Source organism: Bidens hawaiensis, unplaced genomic scaffold (genome assembly GCF_021521415.1).
Source record: "Bidens hawaiensis isolate Kalapana, Puna unplaced genomic scaffold, B.hawaiensis_p1.1 tig00002977_1, whole genome shotgun sequence".
Classification (NCBI taxonomy): Eukaryota; Viridiplantae; Streptophyta; class Magnoliopsida; order Asterales; family Asteraceae; genus Bidens; species Bidens hawaiensis.
The window spans coordinates 124,698-144,951 of record NW_027491160.1 but is presented as its reverse complement, the minus strand read 5'-3'; the positions used below and the strand labels follow the sequence as shown (position 1 = coordinate 144,951).

Genomic DNA, 20,254 nt, shown 5'->3' with positions numbered 1-20,254 from the left:
TGAAGCAATATGTGGCGCCCCGATGTATAATCCGCCTTTGGTCGGGGTGTTACAGATTGGTATCAGAGCTCGTTGACTTTAGGATAGGTGGTTAGACGTAACGGCCTAGAATACCTAAGAGTCCCTTCTCGCGCCTGAGAGAAATCTCATGTTTGCGCGCTTATTGTTAATTACTCGTTATTTATGAATATGCTCGCACTTGCGCAGTATATGATTTTATGTTTTAATTCGCGATATTTCGATTTTTGTTGAATTTCGATTTTTATTGATTTTACTTACATATTCGTTTGTGGGATTTGAAAATCCGAAAAGTCATGGTGATACATGAATAGTTGATTTTCAATTTCCATTTACGGTTATGTTCTGAGGTTGGAGACTTGAAAAGTCATGGTGATACATGAATTGTCAACCTCCAATACTCATTTTTTTTTTTTTTTTTTTGTATATTTTATATTGAAGATTGGAAAGTCATGGTGATACATGAATCGTCAATCTCCAATACTCGTTTACTCGTATATTTTAAATTGGGAATTCGGAAAGTCATGGTGATGCATGAATTGTCGATTTCTGATTCGAATTTGTTACCTTTATTAAGTCTGCATTTTGGGTCATTTATTTTACTTTAACTTTTGATAGCATCTAACTCCGTGAAACCAAGCTTTATAAAGTTATACTTTGCGATAAAACCAAGATATTAACTAAAATTAAAACTTTTATAGAATGCCTCCGCTATCTCGCCGATTTCAGAGAAGAGAAGCCTCGCGCATGCGTAGACAGCAACGTTCCCAGGAAATGGCCGCCGCAATAGCCCAAGCTTTGAGCCAAAACAATACCAACACCTCGAGTTATAACATTAAATCCTTTAACGCGGGTAACCCTCCAAAGTTCACAGGTCTTGAAGGAGCCACCGTGATGCTCCAGTGGCTTGAGAAAATAGAAAACACTTTCCTCCATACCCAATGCCCCTCAGAAAGACGAACCCTATATGCTTCCAGTGTCCTGGAATCCAGAGCGCTTACATGGTGGAATGGAGTAGCTCATGCGCGTGGCGCAGAGGCTGCTTCTAGCATGACATGGGAGGAATTCAAGGAAATTCTTACGCGAGAATTCTGCCCTCCCAACGAAATTAAGCGCCTGGAGGAAGAATTCTGGAACTTGAAGCAATACAGCGGTGAAGCGCGCGAGTACGCGACGCGCTTCCACGAGCTAAGCTTACTGGTCCCTCACCTTGTTACCCCTTCCCGCCGAGCCATAGAGAAATTCCTTGGGGGTCTCCCCATGGAAATTCAAGATTCTGTATGGGCCAGAAACCCAGTTACCCTCTCTGACGCCATCGAGTTGGCCGCTGTGCTCAGCGACAACCATGTCAGAGCAGGAACCCTGTTCCTGCGGGGATCTGAGAAGACCAAACCCACCAAAACTGCCCCTGAACCCGCAGAAACCAAACCAGAACCCTCAAACCGTAACAACCTCAAGCGCAGGCGCAAGGCCTATGCGCTTACCAACACGCCCATTGTCCAGCAACCCGTTTACCAACCCCCAGTTTACGCGCCTAACCCACTGTCAACCTACCCAGCACCTCCTGCAGTCCATAACTATGCCTTAACCAATCCAGCACTCCCTGCCCCGCCAACTAAGAAACCTTACACAGGAAACCATCCCTTTTGCCCAACCTGTAGATTTCACCACCCAACCCAAACCCCGTGTCGACTTTGTAACCGATGTGGCCGTACTGGTCACACTGCTGAGAACTGTAGAGTCCTTCTCGCCAATCCAATTGCGCCAACACCACCAGTCTACCCGCAAAACCCTCAACCAACCTACCAAAACCCACGACCCAGGTCGTGCTATAACTGCGGTGATCCCAGTCATTTCCGGAACGCGTGCCCGAGACTACAAGTTCAGATTACGCAAGCGAATCCGGTGAACCAGATTTCAAACCAAGTGACGCGTGGACGAGCTTTTAACATAACCGCGCACCAAGCGCAAGCGAATAATGATGTAGTTAATGGTACATTTTTGCTTAACGGATTTTATGCTTCTGTACTTTTTGATACTGGCGCCGATCGAAGCTTTATCTCTCGCGCCTTCGAGCAGAAGCTTGCGCGACCGCGCAACGATTTAAAAGAAGATTTTTCAGTTGAATTGGCTAATGGTGAAATTATTTTAATTAACTCAGTGATTAAAGATTGTACGCTTAATCTTAACGAAAACGATTTTCTGATCGACCTCATCCCTATGCCTCTTGGAAGCTTTGATGTTATTATTGGTATGGACTGGCTCTCGCATAATCGCGCCGAAGTTATTTGCGCCAAGAAATTGATTCGCATACCTCGAGGAAATGGTGATCTTCATATTTATGGCGAAAAACCCTCCCACGGTCTTAAGCTTATGTCTTGCGCCGAAGCCCGAAGATTCATGCGGAAGAAATGTATTGCATTCCTAGCCCATGTGGTTAAGCCTGATGAAGGAAAGAAGCTTCGCGATATCCCTGTTGTGCGTGATTTCCCTGAAGTTTTTCCTGATGATCTTCCTGGTATCCCTCCCGCTCGTGAAGTCGAGTTCCGTATTGATCTTGTCCCTGGTGCTTCCCCCGTGGCTAAATCTCCTTATCGTCTTGCACCCGCTGAGATGCAAGAATTGGCCAGCCAACTTCAAGAGTTGACTGCTAAAGGATTCATCCGCCCTAGCTCTTCGCCCTGGGGTGCTCCGGTGTTGTTCGTTAAAAAGAAAGATGGATCGTTTCGCATGTGTATTGATTACCGCGAGTTGAACAAACTCACCATTAAAAACCGGTATCCCTTACCGCGTATTGACGACCTCTTTGATCAACTCCAAGGTGCCTCTTGTTTCTCGAAGATTGATCTCCGCTCTGGTTATCACCAGTTGCGCATCCGCGATGAAGATGTTCCGAAGACTGCTTTTCGAACTCGTTATGGCCATTTTGAATTCTTGGTCATGTCCTTCGGTCTAACCAACGCACCCGCCGTTTTCATGGATCTTATGAATCGGGTGTGTAGGCCTTTCTTGGATAAATTCGTGATCGTGTTTATCGATGATGTTCTGGTGTATTCTAAGACCAAGGCCGAGCATGAGCAACATCTTCGGTTGGTGTTGCAGAAGCTTCGAACCGAGCAGCTCTATGCTAAGCTTTCCAAGTGTGAATTCTGGTCTGATGAAGTACAGTTTCTTGGTCATGTTGTAAACAAGATGGGTATTCATGTCGACCCATCCAAGATTGAAGCAATCAAGAACTGGATTACGCCATCCTCTCCTTCTGAGATCCGTTCCTTTCTGGGCTTAGCTGGTTATTACCGGCGCTTCATTTCGAACTTCTCGAAGATCGCTTTGCCTTTAACAGCTCTGACGCACAAAGGTAAACCATATATTTGGGGCTCGAAGCAAGAAGAAGCCTTTCTGACGCTCAAGCGTTTGTTGTGTGAAGCTCCTGTTCTAGCGCTACCTGAGGGTAATGATGATTTTGTCGTGTACTGCGATGCATCCAACCAAGGTCTCGGTTGTGTTCTTATGCAAAGAGGCAAGGTTATCGCTTACGCATCAAGGCAACTTAAGATTCATGAAAAGAATTATACAACTCACGACCTCGAACTTGGTGCAGTTGTTTTTGCCTTGAAGATCTGGAGACACTACCTTTATGGTACTAAGTGTATCCTCTACACTGACCATAAAAGCCTTCAGCATATCTTTGATCAAAAGGAACTTAACATGAGGCAACGCCGATGGAACGAACTCATCAGCGATTACGATTGTGAGATCCGGTATCATCCTGGTAAGGCTAATGTGGTAGCCGATGCGCTCAGCCGAAAACCCTGCCAACTTAACTGTATCTTGCCGCGCACCCAGCTTCACTTCGCGCCAATTCAAAGCAACCTTGAATCGCGTATTCGTGACGCGCAGCGCGCATCCATCAGTAATGGTAACCTTCGCGCCGAGTTAGCGTGTGGCGCGGAAGCGCACTTTGTCCCTAATCTGAGTGGAATTCTCTGCTATCTTAATCGCATCTGGATCCCTTGTGATGAGAATCTTCGCGCTGATATCCTTTGTGAAGCACACAAATCTCGGTATTCTATTCATCCCGGCGCTGATAAGATGTACAAGGATTTGCGCATAACTTATTGGTGGCCCGGTATGAAGAAGGATATTGCTGTGTTCGTAGCTAAGTGCCTGACTTGTTCTAAAGTTAAAGCTGAACACCAACGCCCATCTGGTTTGCTCGAACAACCAGAAATTCCTACGTGGAAATGGGAATGTGTAGCGATGGACTTTATTACCAAGTTACCTTTGACAGCAAGCAAACATGATAGCATTTGGGTAATAGTGGATCGATTGACTAAGTCTGCTCACTTTCTGCCCATTCGTGAAAACTACCGTGTTGAGCATCTCGCGCAGCTTTATGTCAAGGAAATTGTCTGCCGCCATGGTACTCCTTTGAGCATCATATCCGATCGCGATGGCCGTTTTATATCTCGCTTTTGGAAATCTCTCCAATCTGCGTTAGGAACTCGCTTGGACATGAGTACGGCATATCATCCTCAGACTGACGGTCAGTCTGAGCGAACTATTCAAACTCTTGAGGATATGCTCCGATCTTGTGTTCTTGATTTTGGAGGTAATTGGGATTCACACCTGCCTTTGATTGAGTTTTCTTATAATAACAGCTATCATTCCAGTATTGGTATGGCCCCATTTGAAGCACTTTACGGTCGTAAGTGCCGCTCCCCGATTTGTTGGAGCAAAGTGGGAGAAGCTCAAATCACAGGACCCGAACTTGTTCAAGAGACAACTGATAAAATCGCCAAGATCCGTGATCATCTGCTGACTGCCAGAAGCCGACAGAAGAGTTACGCAGATCGTAGGCGAAAGCCTCTCGAATTTCAAGTTGGTGATCTTGTTCTCCTCAAAGTGTCGCCCTGGAAAGGTGTTGTCCGCTTTGGGAAGAAGGGTAAGCTTGCTCCTCGTTATGTTGGTCCATTCAAGATTCTCGCGCGTGTGGGAAAAGTTGCCTACAGACTTGACCTGCCGCCCGCGCTCAGTAATGTGCATCCAACGTTCCATGTATCCAATCTCAAGAAGTGTTTAGCTGACGAGAACCTTCACATTCCACTTGATGAAGTTCAAGTTGATGAAACTATGCATTTCGTTGAGAAGCCTGTTGAGATTATGGATCGCGAGGTAAAGCAAACCAAGCGCAGTCGTATCCCTATCGTGAAAGTTCGCTGGGAGTCCAAGCGCGGAGCCGAGTTTACATGGGAAAGGGAAGATCAAATGAAGATCAAGTACCCGCACCTGTTCTCTGCGCAACCTACTTCGAGATAAATTTCGGGACGAAATTTCTTAAAGTAGGGGAGACTGTGACATCTGCCCTGATCCGACCCGACCCAGGTACCCGTTTCTCTGACCCGATCTCTTTCTTTTATGATTTAATATTTAATATTTATACTTATATTTTACTTTTAATAATAAAAATATATATTTCCTTCCCGCCTTTTTCTCTCTCTTTCTTTCCGCCGTCCCCTCCCTCTTCCTTCTCTCTTTCCGCCTTCTTTTCCCTCTTGTCGCCGTCCCGCCCTTAAGCCTTGTTTCCCTCAACCCTTTGCTTGTCCTTTGGTTCTTCCCGCCTAAGGATGTCTGCAGCTCCACGCGCCAGACTCCTTACATGGAAGCCTGCGTGAAGACATCTTGTTCCTGCGATGCGTGAAGAGAACTCTTCTCGCAGCGCGCTAAGAATGCATGTTCTTCCCGCAATGCGCTAAGAATGTATGTTCTTCCCGCGATGCGCTTAGAATTCTAGTTCACGCAGCACGCTAAGGATGTGATTCTTCCCGCAGTGCGCTAAGGTTTGTTGTGCCAGCCTTCGCGCTCGCGCACTCAGCCTTCTCGCGCTTAACCCTTGTATCTTCTGTTTAAATCTAGCCGTTTGCTTTTGTGTTGTCTTATCTTTTGAGCCGTTGACCTAACCCATCTAATGTCTGAATAGTTACTTTCGGCGCTGCATGCGTACCAACCCCATTGGTTGGTAGATAAAGTGACTGACATTATCTTTTGAGATCTGCTTTTGCCATGCTTGACCAGTACCTTTATCTGACCTGCCCATGCCTTTTTACTGTTCGCTGACAGCTTTATCTTGCCCCCTGCAGCTGCCATATCTTTTGATATCTTTTGCTTTTGGATTCTTATGCTTTTTGATATCTTTTGCTTTTTAAGATCTTTTCCCCTTTTTCTAGGGTTTGTGTCTCCTAGGGTTTTCCTATAAATAATAATAATATTTTCATAACACATCACACACAAACACTTAATCTCTCCTGTTCTCTTGCTCCTTGCTCTCTCTGCCGTCTTCCTCTCTGCCTCCGTCTTCCTCCCTGTTCTGCCCTGCTTTTCCGGTAATATATATATATTATATAATAATTTACTTATTAATTATGCTAACTTATTATCAAGACTTAAAACAGATCGTTAAAACAATAATCTTAATTATAGGTTAACTTTGCTTGTTTAAGAGTTGATTCTTGCATATCTTTCACCGCATCGTTTATCAAGTGAGTTATCTCGTATCTAATCCCTTTTTATTTTAAACGCTTTGGGATGTTCATGTGTTCATACAAAACTTGAGTCTTAAACTGTTTATGAACTTTAGTCGCGCAGTATCCCATGTGTTGAGGACGTAGACTTGGCTGTTTATTTGTATGTGTGGATCATTAACCGTATTGACGGTCTATTCCGCAGTTTTCATGGTACCATTAGATGAACACGGGAGAACATTCGTTTATGATTTTCTCTTTTGTTACACTTGCACAGTTAGTCTTGTTTGTGAGCTCAATTGTGAGCACTGGCAGTCTTGTCTCTTAGAGTTGGTCCCGATCAGATTACACCCTTGTTGAAAACCAGACATACACATGTTGCGCGCAGATTTATTGTTATCTATGTATTGTATTAAACTTGATTTCTCACCAACACGCAAGTGTTTGACGTTTATTTTAACACATGTTCAGGTTTGCAGTAGCTGTTTTGGAGCTTGTGGACACATAGGACGTTTTTACTTTTGGACCTAGATTAAAATGTATCAAGACAAGTTAATGTTGTTTGAATGTTATAATTTAAAATATATTGATTTATGTTTGATTTATGTTCTATATTTTCCCCGCTGCGCGTGCGCGATAAAATGTGTATTAATAAATATTGACACCAATAGTGTCGCGAGTAATGAAGCAATATGTGGCGCCCCGATGTATAATCCGCCTTTGGTCGGGGTGTTACAGTAAGCGGCGTTATCACCACTATCTTGCTTGAGGTTCCAAAATTCCTCCTCAAGCTTTTGAAGTTCGTGTTTGGGACAAAACTTCTTCATCATGAGTGCCTTGAGGTCGGACCATGGAAGAGCCATAGCCGTTTCCAACCCTTGGAGATGCATGACACTACCCCACCATGTTAGAGCGGTTTTTCTAAACATGCTTGAAGCGAAATTTGTCTTTTTCGCTTCGGGGCACTCGCTGTATCTAAACACATTCTTCATAGACTCGAACCATTGCAACAAGGTAGTCGCACAGTTCGTACCCCAGAATTCAGTTGGGTTGGTACTAGTAAATTGCTTATATGGGTAGGATACGGGTTTGGGTTCAAAGGGTGCAACAACGGGTGGAGGAGGTTGGGTAGCTTGGATTTGAGTTACAAGTTCGGGAATCACAGCGGCCATTTGCTTGATGATAAAAGCAGCCATACGTCGGTTGGTGCTCTTGCGCGGTCTTAGTGGAGGCATGCTAAAAGATTATAAAGAAATGGAATAAGTTTTAGGTAAAAAAGAAATGGATATGAGAGTGTATAAAATAAGAATAAGGTGAAGTTAAGTTTTCTTTTTGATTGTGAATCCTAGAGTTAGTGAGGAGTAGATGTTAGTGTTAGATAAAATATAAATCTTTGTATATAAACAACAAACTGGAAACAATCGTAAATGATTTTGAGATTTTGAGGGGTTAAAGCTTAAAAATTTGAGATTTTGAGATTTATAGAGTCGGAAAATCGTACATGAACCACCATGATTTGATATTCCAACTCAAAAAAAAAATTTATAAAACACAACGTTGGAGTCTAAACATGTGCACGAATCACCGCAAATTTTTTTTTTCATGTTTTCAACTCAAATAACGATAATAACACCATAAATCGGGATACAACGTCATGTCAAAGCACTAGTCCACGAATCACCGTAGTTCTATTGTTTTGACACCGAAAAATTAGGATGGCGACCGGAACGCTCGCATTCGACTACTTAAAGTATTGACATGTATAACATGATTTGTGGCCTAGAAAACGAGCACTATAATCCCACCATTCCAGGTAAGTAAATCACCTTCGATTCTTGGAATCTTTTTGTCAAATGGTCGTTTTATAATGTCTCGCTTCCTATGAGGGCTACGAACCCGATATAAATGCAACCTTTAAGGGATTATAAACAACGGGATCCAAGTTAATCTTGTAATCCATAAAACACAATGAAAATCTACTTTTTGCGTTTTAAGGTAAGGATATCTTGGAAATACTATGAAAGTGTGTGTATGTGAACATTTGGGATATTGGTGAATTTTAAACAAGTTTATAAAGAATATGCGATATGAACAATCAAAATAGAGTAAACACGTATGAGCACACGTATAGGACCCTAAGCATAACAATACTAGGTCGTTACGTCTAACCACCTATCCTATTGTCATGGCTCTGATACCAATCTGTCACACCCCGACCAAAGGCGGCGGAACACGCCGAGGTGTAATGATTGTCCATAAGCACATGACACTAATTAAAGTAACAGTATTTAATAAACTCATTTCATTTCACAACATCGAAAATGTCACATAACAATTATCCATAAAATAACCATAAACAAGATATCACAAAATATGGCAAATTGATATTGTTCATTTTTACTAATATCTTAAGGTCTTTGATGTCGTTTTCTTCACAATCATAAATCAACCAAGATGCAAACCTGCAACATTTCATAAAATAAGGTATGTCAACACAAAGGTCGGTGAGCAATTCATAAGTTTAATCATATTAGTATATAATAAAGATAGCCACAAAACTAGCATACGAAACGATAAATAAAAGTGGTAATTTGGATAAATAGATATCGCTAAACACATTAGCGACACCTAGCTATAAGGGGATGCCAAATAGTCTAGGATTTTATAGTTATCGTTAATTGCATTACGTTAACGACACCTTGCTATAAGGGGATGCCAAATAGTCTAGGATTTTATAGTTCCACCAACCAAAAGCGATAAACACATAGGCATATAAGCATATAACACCAAATCGAGCAATTATTTAGGTAAAGTATACAACTACGTTTGTGGTTTAATATTCAAATATAAAGCATTTTGTTGAATAAGTATGAAATGTCACCCCCAAAATAAAAGATGGAAAATGGGGTATGAAGTACTCACCTTCAAGTGGTAAACTTGAAAGAAGATAATTTGGAGATTTGTCGGAACGACGAGTTTAACGCACAATGCCTAAAAAGAAAAAAAGTCTTGAATTTAGAAAGGTTGTCTTGAAGGTCTTTAAACAAAATAAATGTTGAGAAATGTAAATAATTAAAGTTCAAGGTTTAAAATGTGACTATTTAAGAATTTATAATAATAACCCTTTAAAAATGTAAGTTTGCTCGAAACCGGGTTAAAGTATCTAACCTTAATATTTACTCAACCTATGTTAAGTAATAAGGTGGGTAAAATGCAAGAATGCAAATCCCTTTGGAATAAAGATACTAAAACGGTTTTTTTTTATCGAGTGTTCGGGTTGTCGGTTCGGGTCTTGATAATTGGTCAAACCCAAAGTCAACTTTCCAAAATATTGAATGTTATGAGATAACTCAATAAAATTTAATAAGACTTAACCAAGTATGTAGTTACATTGTTTTAGAACTAACAACGCACGTTAAGCGAGTGTTCGGTTTTGTCGGTCCAAACTTTGTTATGAGATCAAGTTGGATCCAACATTTCCAAGTACTTAATAAAATATTTAAAAATCAATTTGTAACTATTTTTAAAGAATATACAAGTCTTGATGGCTAAAAAAAACACACTTGTGTGTCTTAAGCGAGCAAGAATCGGTTTGGTTCGGTTTCCATCTCACAACAAGTTCATAGATGGTTTCCACATGTCCAAACACTAAAGAACTTGTATAATAATGTACAAATAAAAAAATACCAAAAGTTAACAATAAAGTCTTTAAACAAAAGTTCGGTTTTCGGTTCGGATCGTGTTTCGGGGTTAAGACCGAGGTAAGATTCTACAAACCCATAACCATAGAATTTGTAAAAATGATTTTAGAAACTTAGATCTAACACTAAGTATGTTTAAACAAACAAAACTAGTAACAAAGTTCGGTTTAAGGTTTAGATCTATTTACGGTTAAACCAAAGCATAGACTCTTAAAAACCCATAACCATGGAACTTGTAAACATGACCAACAAACTAAAATAAGCAAGATTAATATGTATGAACAAGTTATATATATGTATATATATCAAGGACACGAAGTCCTCCATGAAGCCTTGCCTTATGGGGTCCGAAACCTCACCGACCGGAATCGGATAAGTAACTACCAAAGGTAAACAAGGGGTGTATATTATATATATGTTGCACAACCATAAACAAGTATTAATAAGGCTACATAAACTAATTAAGATGAAAGACTAAAAACCTTCAAGAACACTTAAGAAGATAACCTTGAATCTTTGATGTTTGAGAGAGTTTTTTTTTTGGAGTTGTAGCAAGGGAAAATGAAGAGGAAATGTGGTGTATATATAGGTTAATGTTGGTGGTCAAATATGGGTGTGAGACACAAGAGTTTTCATGCAAAATGGATTAAGACAAAAACACAAAACAACAAAAAATAAATAAATAAAATATGATGTTTTCAAGACCCAACATGTGTGAAACAATATTGTAACATAAATCCATCATTTTGATTATAACGTAAGCTTCGGTTTACAAATCGGGTCGGTTTACATAATAAACGAATACAAACAAGACCCGAAATTGACGAATATCACAGAGGTGGACCAAACCTCTGCACTCTGCAAGAAGAAGATTGTTTGTTTTTTAACGTCTGCAGACTATTAAAACTTTCAATATAAGCTTCTATACCAAAAACACAAATTATTCGGCAACAATTAAAAATATAAATCCAAATTTTATACCTCCGAACTAGCAAATTATAAAACTTACATAAACAATTTTCCACATGAATGTTTTTTCCTCCAAAAGTTTCTTCAATTGTTTTCGAAAGTAGATAATTCATACAAACGAATGAAACGAGCAAAAACTCGAGCTTAAAACAACTCACAAGCCGATGACACAAACCTAAACTTTCTACAAACATTTTTCAACAAAAACTTTCTTTAGACTTTTTATAATCCTTACTTTCTACAAACTTTTTTCAATTAAAAACTAATAATACTTGAACAATTATGCAAAATTATAATTGAACAAAAAAGAAAAAAACTAATCAATTAACAACTCAATTGAACAAATCAATTAACAAGAATTAAATTAACCAAAACTTAATAACTTAATTGATATCTGATGAAAATAATGAGTTTAGAAGAGGATGGAAGACTATGGTCCAAGTCTGCACCAAAAAAAGGGCGCAAAGACGTTTTTTAATTAAACGTCTTCGAAAAAACAACCAGTCTGCAGAGGGCAATGTCTACACGTGGTCTACGCGCTGCAGACAAAAGAGGCCAGGAAGATCTTTTGTAAAAAAACAAACACCGCCTTATGTATCCAACCACAACAGCAAAAGCAAACGACAAAACTTGTATTATTGTAATAAAAAAACACCGGGTTTCTATTGGCACATCTATCAATCTATGTTGGAACTGGACATAGCATACCTATTTGACAACATTTGGGTCCATCTATTGTTACTATTGTTAATGTAATGATCACAATCAAGATGTAACAAAAGGAGCCATTGCTAAGGACCACAGACACTCGAACCTACAAGTAACAACATTAATGATAGTACTTGTCGGTCATTTATGTGGAGAAGGTAAAAGCTAATATATGGAAAATACTTACAAGTGCATTCATGAAACCAACGTTTTGTGATGTTGAAAGTGCGGTAGTGCTTCCTTTGAAACATTTACTAATCGTGACAACTCTAAGGAGCGAATTGGGGTTGTGCAGGGCCGGCTTAAAGCATGTGCGAGCTAGGCAATTGTGCAAGGCCCATTGAGATTTGAGGCCCATAATTTTTTAGTTTCTTTGAATATATTTTATATATTATATGAGTTTTTTATTTCTTTCAATATATATTGAGGCCCATATTTATAATTCGTGCAAGGCCCACAAAGACCATTAAGCTCTTGGGGACGGCCCTGGGGTCGTGGATTTGTTTTTGGTCATGGGTCTTCTTTGGGTTATGGGTTTGCTTTGGGTCATGAGTTTCCAAAGGGTTGGGATCTCCTTCTGGAGGAATATTATACATGAGACAAGTTCTAGTCTGGTTAAGTCTTTATTCACGTGCTAGTTCTTTTATTTGAGTTTTAAGGGTCTCTCAATGAGCACGTATGACTCTGGGGTAATTGATGGCTTGTTTGTAGTCAATGTCTTGGGTTCTATGAGATCATCATAGTCGATCTCTAGCAGGGCCAATCCCTATCTGTCGACAGTCTTTATCTCTGAAAGATAAGGGTAAGGTTCTATAGGGTTGCCACCTTTTGGATTTTATCTTGGCTGGAGCCTGGCGGAGGTAATATCAGAGATCCAAATTTAAATCCAATTGAATTAGTTCAATTGATTAATTGGACTTGCATGAGTTACGTCCATTAATGCCTTTGGCGTAGAAGAGAGCCTGATTTAAGGCTTTGGTTATTCAAACACTCCCTGACATATTTACACCCACCATACGAGTCATACGAGACCAATACGACTCATATGGTGGGTGTATGACAACATGAAAATAATGACAACACAGAGGGTGTACGAATGTCTATGTTACAAGAGGTGGTTGGGTCGTTAATGCCCTTGACCGATTAGGAGGCCACTTAGGCTATGATGATTACTGATTAGACTTCTAGTTAGCAGCATGCCCTTTTAGTCACTTTCTTTGTACTAAACTGGTTAGCTTAATTGTGGGCCTGATCTTCTAACTTGGGCTTCTCCAAAACATTACTTTCAGCTTTTGTTAAAGATGGGCCTGGGCTCCATTTGTTTAAAAAATTATAGTGAAAAATGAAAATGAGTTTTCACTATTTTTGAACATTAATGATTATATTTATATATGAGTTACATAAATATTATTTTTGGGTTTGTGTTCTACTTAGTGAGAGCATGAGTATCACCACAAACTAAATCACACCCAAAAGATAGCTATGATGAATGAATATCGATACTTGAAGATGTATGGTTGACACAACCAAAGATAAGAAAGTTTGAAGGAAATGGATTAAGGTTTTATTATCTTGTCCTACATTGGTGGGAGGACTAAACTTAAAGCAGCATATAAGAGGATCGCTCCTTATATCTTGTTTTGCCTTAGTAGGAGACACAATTGGACAACCTAAAGGTAACTTGTCTTTCCATTTTAAACTTTGTGCGTGTGTCCCAATACAGTGTGTGCGGGTTAATTTGTTGCACACATATGGCATACGCCAACTAAAGCGCAAGCTACTTGACGTGGACATCTTGATGCTTGCGCGGTACACATGGCACAAACCACTATTAAATAAATTTAATCTTGTTTATTGCTAGGTTATTCTGATAAATAGGATGTTTAGGCTCTCCTTTAGGTGATTACATAGTTTATGAATTTTCTAATCCTCCATAACCTGAGAACTCCCAAAGTTCATCTTCATATTTATCATCTTTATTTTTTTCATAAATTAAGAACACTAAGAAGCACTATGCTTTCTCGGGGTGCAAGAGCCAACTCCGCCAGTACACCTACTATTCCGGTTGTTGTACCATGAAAGACAGACTCGCTCGTCTAAAAGGAGAAGCAAAATCTGTTTTAAGGGACCCGTGTTGAACACGAATCCTCAACCAACGTTAACAAACTTAGAAAGTGTTATAGTCAAGAACAAAAACAAAGGCATCGCTTGTTGAAGACAACCTTTTAAATCAATATACATTCAAATCAATATACATTCAAGGAAGTTTTATTTACTTCTATTTATTCGTTTTATATATACACTATCAAACTTTTCCACATGAATACAGAAAGAATCTATATTTTATTATTGTTTTAATCAAAAGTAAACATACTTTCATGCAATGTTTTAAAAATCGGTATTTTATTCGTACCGGACTAGACTAAACAATGGTACAGCCGGTTGAACTAGGTTGTATAGTCTACCTTATAATTTCATATAAATGCAACTTTAACTTAAAAAAACCAAAAAATACATAATTTCATGTTAAAATGTCATTCACAAGTTAATCCATATTAAAAAAACAATAAAAAAGCACTTGATTTTCAAACAAAGTTATTTTAAAATAAAGGTTCGCAATAGATTTATGCTATCGGAGTGTTGTATGCATCGAGTTCACGATCCCTTAAAAGATGAAATTCACTCTCATCGCTATCATCATCAACAAGAGTATAAGTACTTTCATTTTCTATAATAATAAATAAGAAGTTTTAGTTACATATAATCATAATATACAAAAATCACATGAGATAAGTAACATATACAAAAAAATGGGACTGAAACATAGAAATTCTTGTGGGCTTTTAAACTGGTTTACCGATATAAACCGGTTTTCTAAGAAAACCAGCTGGTTTGATGTTTCATAAAACCGTTCAAATATACCGGGTACAAAATAACGGGCTGCTCACCGAAATCCGGTTCAACCGATTGAACCAGTCGGTTTAAACCGGTTTATAAAACCTGCTTCCACACCATTTCCAAAGCCGGATAGCACGGGTTTATTTAATATTTTACTAATTACAAGTGTATCAACATCTATATATATATATATATATATATATATATATATATATATAAATGAAAAACCTTAAAATCCTACGTGTTGTGATGTGATCGCTCCTCCTTTTATGAAAGCCACCAGATTGCTTGATTTTTAAATGGAGGCATCTCATTGATTTAACCCAAATTTATAGGTATGGGTCTTACCAAAACCAGATAACTCTTAAACGGGTTATAGCATCTCATTAAATTAAAAATTTACTTACCAATTATTTGATATGAAAATCCTATAAAATAGGAATATACTAAATTTTAATATCCAGTTTAAAAAGAAAAAGATATTATTTATAATTAATAAACATTTTATAGTAAAAAACATAAGCAGGTCACGGGTCACCAAATTCAGATAGCTTTTAAATGAGTTATAACATTTCATTTATTTATGAAACTCTTTCATCATCAAACCCTAAGTATATTATTAACTTTCTTACAATAAAGAAAATTAAAATCCAAAAAATAAATATTAAAAAACGAAAAATGTAAATCAACCATTCTCTCAAGCCATCATATTGCTTTATTAGTGAAGGCTTCTCACGTACTTGACCCGAATTCACGGGTAAAGGTCTCACCAAACTCAGATAGCTCTTAAATGGGTTATAACATCTCATTATATTAAAAATTAATCTCATCAAATATTTGATATGAAAATCCTATCAAATAGGGATATACTAAAAATTAATATCCTGTTTTATTTAAAAAAAAGATATTATTTATAATTAAGAAACAATTTTATAATAAAGAAAATAAACGGGTAATGGGTATCACCAAACCCAGATAACTTTTAAACCGGATTATAACATATCATTTATTTGTAAAATCATTTTATCATCAAACCTCAAATATATTAATTATTAACTTTCTTACAATAAATAAAATTAAAATCCATATATATATATATATATAAATATTAAAAACGAATAATGTAAAACAACCCCCGTAATACGGGAGATAGAATCTAGTTTATAAATATTTTGCTTGGAAAAACTAACAATTGCGTTGCCAAGTGCCAACCTACTTTACAGTTTGAATTCCGCCCCATGAGGTCTTGATAATATTTTGTTCAATAACTCACAACCGAAATTTCAAAGTAGCCCGTTAACTACTGTTTTTGTTTTCATGTTCAACAGCCTTTTTTTTTATATCTAAGTTGGTTAGTACTTTACTTACCGATGTTTTGTTGTTATTATTATTAAAGAACAAGTAAACCTATTTATGAAAAAGTAGTTAACCATGTATACAATTAACCAGCACGTACCTCCAGCCTCCTCTAGGAATATAAGATGTGGACAAATTATTTCCAAATGACAAAAATAATGTGAGTATGTAATCGTTTGCTCCTATAAAATAAAATAATGCACGTGTTAAATGATTGGACCATGTTAAAAGAAAATATTATATACAAATATACAATTAAGAATATTATACTTGATTTTGTTGGTATTTATTAATAATTTTAAAAGAAAGAATAATCAAATGGTATCCTTCCCATTCCATGAACCAATTATACTATTATTATATAACTAAAATAGTAAAATATATAAAACATTATTTCTAATACTTTTGTGACCTTTTTTATTTTATTTTTGAAATCAATAGTTTGTCGAGAATCACACTTGTTATTGATGAGTAATGGAATGCTAGAAGGTTTTGTTTAGTATTCCCCATGGACGAGGAAACCACCCCATGTCCCAAATAGAATCGAACAAAGGAGCAAAGAAACAAATAGATACCCACATGTTCACATGCTATAACATGTTGGATTAGACAATTGCTAGCTCACGTACATCAGATTCCTATTATTTTTAAATTATTAATGTGTAATCTTAATATTCAACTAGATCGTTGGTGGCTTACATATTTGATTCATCTTTGATTAATTGCTTTAAAAGTTATATATAAAATGGACAATTCATGTCTTAATATTTGATTAACGGCTTCCTCCGAAGATGTGCATATTTGTTATGGAATTACCAAGTTTATCAGTGTAAACGCAATGCACCATTAATTTGCCTTGAGGGCATGAAGACGGATTTAAGTGGTTATATAACTTATATCTTATCTACAACATTTACATTAATTCATTAAAAATGTATATATGTATGCATTGTTGGATGAGTTACGAGCATGCTTTATTTAGTGGAGATCATTACAAACGTTTTCCTAATACATGTAGTGATAACCCTAAACGTTTTTTTTTAAGATAGAAATAACATATATATCTTACTTATATATATCTTACTTAAATGTCGTTCAACTCGACAAGTAATACGAAAGGTGGACAATTGCTTCAAATAAATATATACAACAAAATGTATAATCTTTTCTATGACTCTATCATTTGCTCCCGCATGTGTTATAATAATACAATTAAGGATACCATGTTTGATTTTGTTGGTATTAATAACTAAAAAAGAAAGATCAATCATATGTTTTCCATGACCTATTGTAAAAAAAAGAAAGAAAAGCCTAATAATTTGTTTATTACAATCTTTATATATTTCAAAAATAATACTTTTTGTCAAAGGAAGGAGGTTTCCTTTACTTAATATAAATAAAAAGACAATTCTGTATTAAAAAATAAATTCCCCCATTGATAAGGAAACCACTCCATGTCCCAAACATGTGATGCCCACATCACATGCTATAACATGATGGCTCCGACAATAACCCACGTTCATAATATTCCTACAACAACATATAATATAACAAATAAATATAATATTATACTATAGGAATTTGGAAGCTTCAAATCACGTCCCTATTACTATTATTATACTTGAAAAATGCCTTGACACCGTGATTCGCTTTTCTTTTTCTTCATATAAATAACTCCAACCCCTCACTCCATCTCCCAATATTCTCTTGTTAATTCACTCTCTACAAACTCTCAAGTGATCACGACAACATATATAGAGAGATGGGTGCTTGTATATCTTCTTCAACCGACAACTCCACTAGCGCGTTTGTTGTTACAAACAAAGGCGAACTGCTCGAGTACCCAACCCCAATCTTTGTCTCCGAGGTTCTTCAGTTTGAGAAGCCTCCTTCCTTTTTATGTAACTCGGACACTTTATATTGCGATCAACGCATCCAATCCTTGGATCAGGAACAACAACTTGACGCGGGCCAGATTTATTTTATTATACCCAAAACAATGCTTAGACGACGGCTTACTCCAGCGGATATGGTTGCACTTGCGAATAAAGCTAGTCATGCACTAGATTCACATTACTCGCACAAAAGGAACAAAAATAAGGCTCGTATATCGCCTTTGGAAACAAGTCAGGTTAATGATGAAGATGGTATATATAAGCAGAAGCCGAATAAAGGTGGCTTGAAAGTGTCAAGGTCTAGATCTATTCGGAGATACACTTCAAAGAAAGCTCGGGTGTCTAGTCTTCGGTTATCTACGATATACGAAAACGAAGACTGTGATAATTAAGTGATCCATGACATGAGTTTTTGATTTGTGAACCGGTCGTGATGATGTATAGATATTGAGGCTTTTTGAAGAGTTGTCTGAAATGTTGTTTGTGGAAATCCCGGAGTAAATTTATAGAAATGAAAAAATATTTGAAAAAAGTGAAATGCCAATAATGATTTAACCTTTAAAAAATTATATTGAAAAAGTGTTTGGATTCAGGTAATAAAGGATGGAACGGATTGATCCATTTGAGGATAATGAAAATAAGATTAAGATGTGTTTGATCAGTCAATGAAATAATCAACTATTACACATATACTTCATTTTCCTCTAAATAATGTTGGAATACCGTATGCCCGAGACACATAATTAGGTTAATGTGGCTAGCCGTGTTTGATCCAAGTCGGGTCATACCCAATAACGAGTTAGACACACACCAATTATATATTTGTTAAGATAAGATCTATAAAACAAATACAGAACACGACACATTCAGAAAAACGGGTTTCTGAATATTTACTTGAAAGTGTTAGATAAATTAATTGGTTAATTTATTTATTCAAATAATTATTATTGGAATGATTATTTAACTATGTATTCTTTTATAAAATGGTTTATAAAAGATGGGGTGTTTATATATTTTATAAAGTATAAAATAAATAAAAAAAAAAAAAAAAAAAAAAAAGGATATATTGGGGCCGGTTTTGGGTGGGCCCCACACCCCATGTCTTGATCAAATCATGTCATGCATTTGAGTATGGGATACTTTATCATAATACCTAACATCATGGGAGATGAATGATGAGAATGAATAATAATCAAGACACACCAAAAATATAATACTTTCAAGTAACCAAAAACCAAACAACTCTTCCTTTCTTTCTTTCTTTCTTGTTTACGGCCAAAAGGAAAAAGAAGGGCTCGGGTCTCGGGTTTTTCGTGTTCAAGCTTCCTAGCATAGCTCGGTGTGTGTTGGAGGCTCGGGGTATATTCCGTTTGAGGGTTTTCCTTTGAAAGTCTAGCATTCACATCATTATCTTCTTCAACCATCTACTAAACTCTTAAAGGGTTAAGAATGTAAGTGTTTACAAGCTTGATAGTTTAGCTTTTCCGTATCATTTGATCCTTGCTTCGGGTTTCTAGTAAATAGATTATTGGTAATCTTATAACATGAATAAACTAGGTTATTCATGAACATATACATATATAAACACATGGATACATATGTTTAGTTTGTAAATATCACGCTTCCGCCTTAATTGTGACTAGTTAAATGGTTAACTAAGCTTGTAAATTTCATAGAAACCCAACAAATGGCATCAAGAGCCGGGATACGGGAAACTAAGCTTCGGGTTCTCGGTTTTATTTTTTTCCCCTTGAAAGATTTTATACAAAAAATTAACATGCATGATTTTTTTTTGTATTTAATCTTGTTATTGTTTTTGGCTTTGTTCAAAAAAAAAAAAAAAATAATAATAATAATAATAATAAAACCGAGTATATGGGCCGAAGCCCAATTCGGGTGAATTTGGGCCGAAGCCCACTTTAATATGGTTATTGGGCTAACCGGAAATTAAAGGGAAAAGCTATATGGGCCGAAGCCCATTTTTGGTTAAATGGGCCGAGCCCATGAGTTTTTTAATTGGGCCGAAGCCCATGTGTTTTGTACATGTGGGCCGAAGCCCATAATCACGTTATTGGGTCAAGCCCAAATTGGGTTGGGCTAGGCCCGATAAAGCCAAGGGGTTTTGGAACGGGTTCCTAAGACATAACGGGTTATGTTTGTTTATACTAGACCGAGCCGTAGACCAAGT

The 20,254-nt window shown here is 37.2% G+C and overlaps 1 protein-coding gene across 1 annotated transcript; it reads left to right on the top strand.

Moving 5' to 3' along the window:
• The first annotated feature begins 17,933 nt into the window (after nt 1–17,933).
• Nucleotides 17,934–18,458, top strand: LOC143621860 (uncharacterized). Its single transcript, XM_077093157.1, has one exon. The coding sequence runs from the start codon at nt 17,934–17,936 to the stop codon at nt 18,456–18,458; it is 525 nt and encodes a 174-aa protein (XP_076949272.1).
• The last annotated feature ends 1,796 nt before the right edge of the window (nt 18,459–20,254 follow it).

Bases quoted from the DNA above. Each gene is read 5' to 3' on its own strand.
- LOC143621860 (XM_077093157.1), top strand. From the start codon at position 17,934: ATGGGTGCTTGTATATCTTCTTCAACCGACAACTCCACTAGCGCGTTT.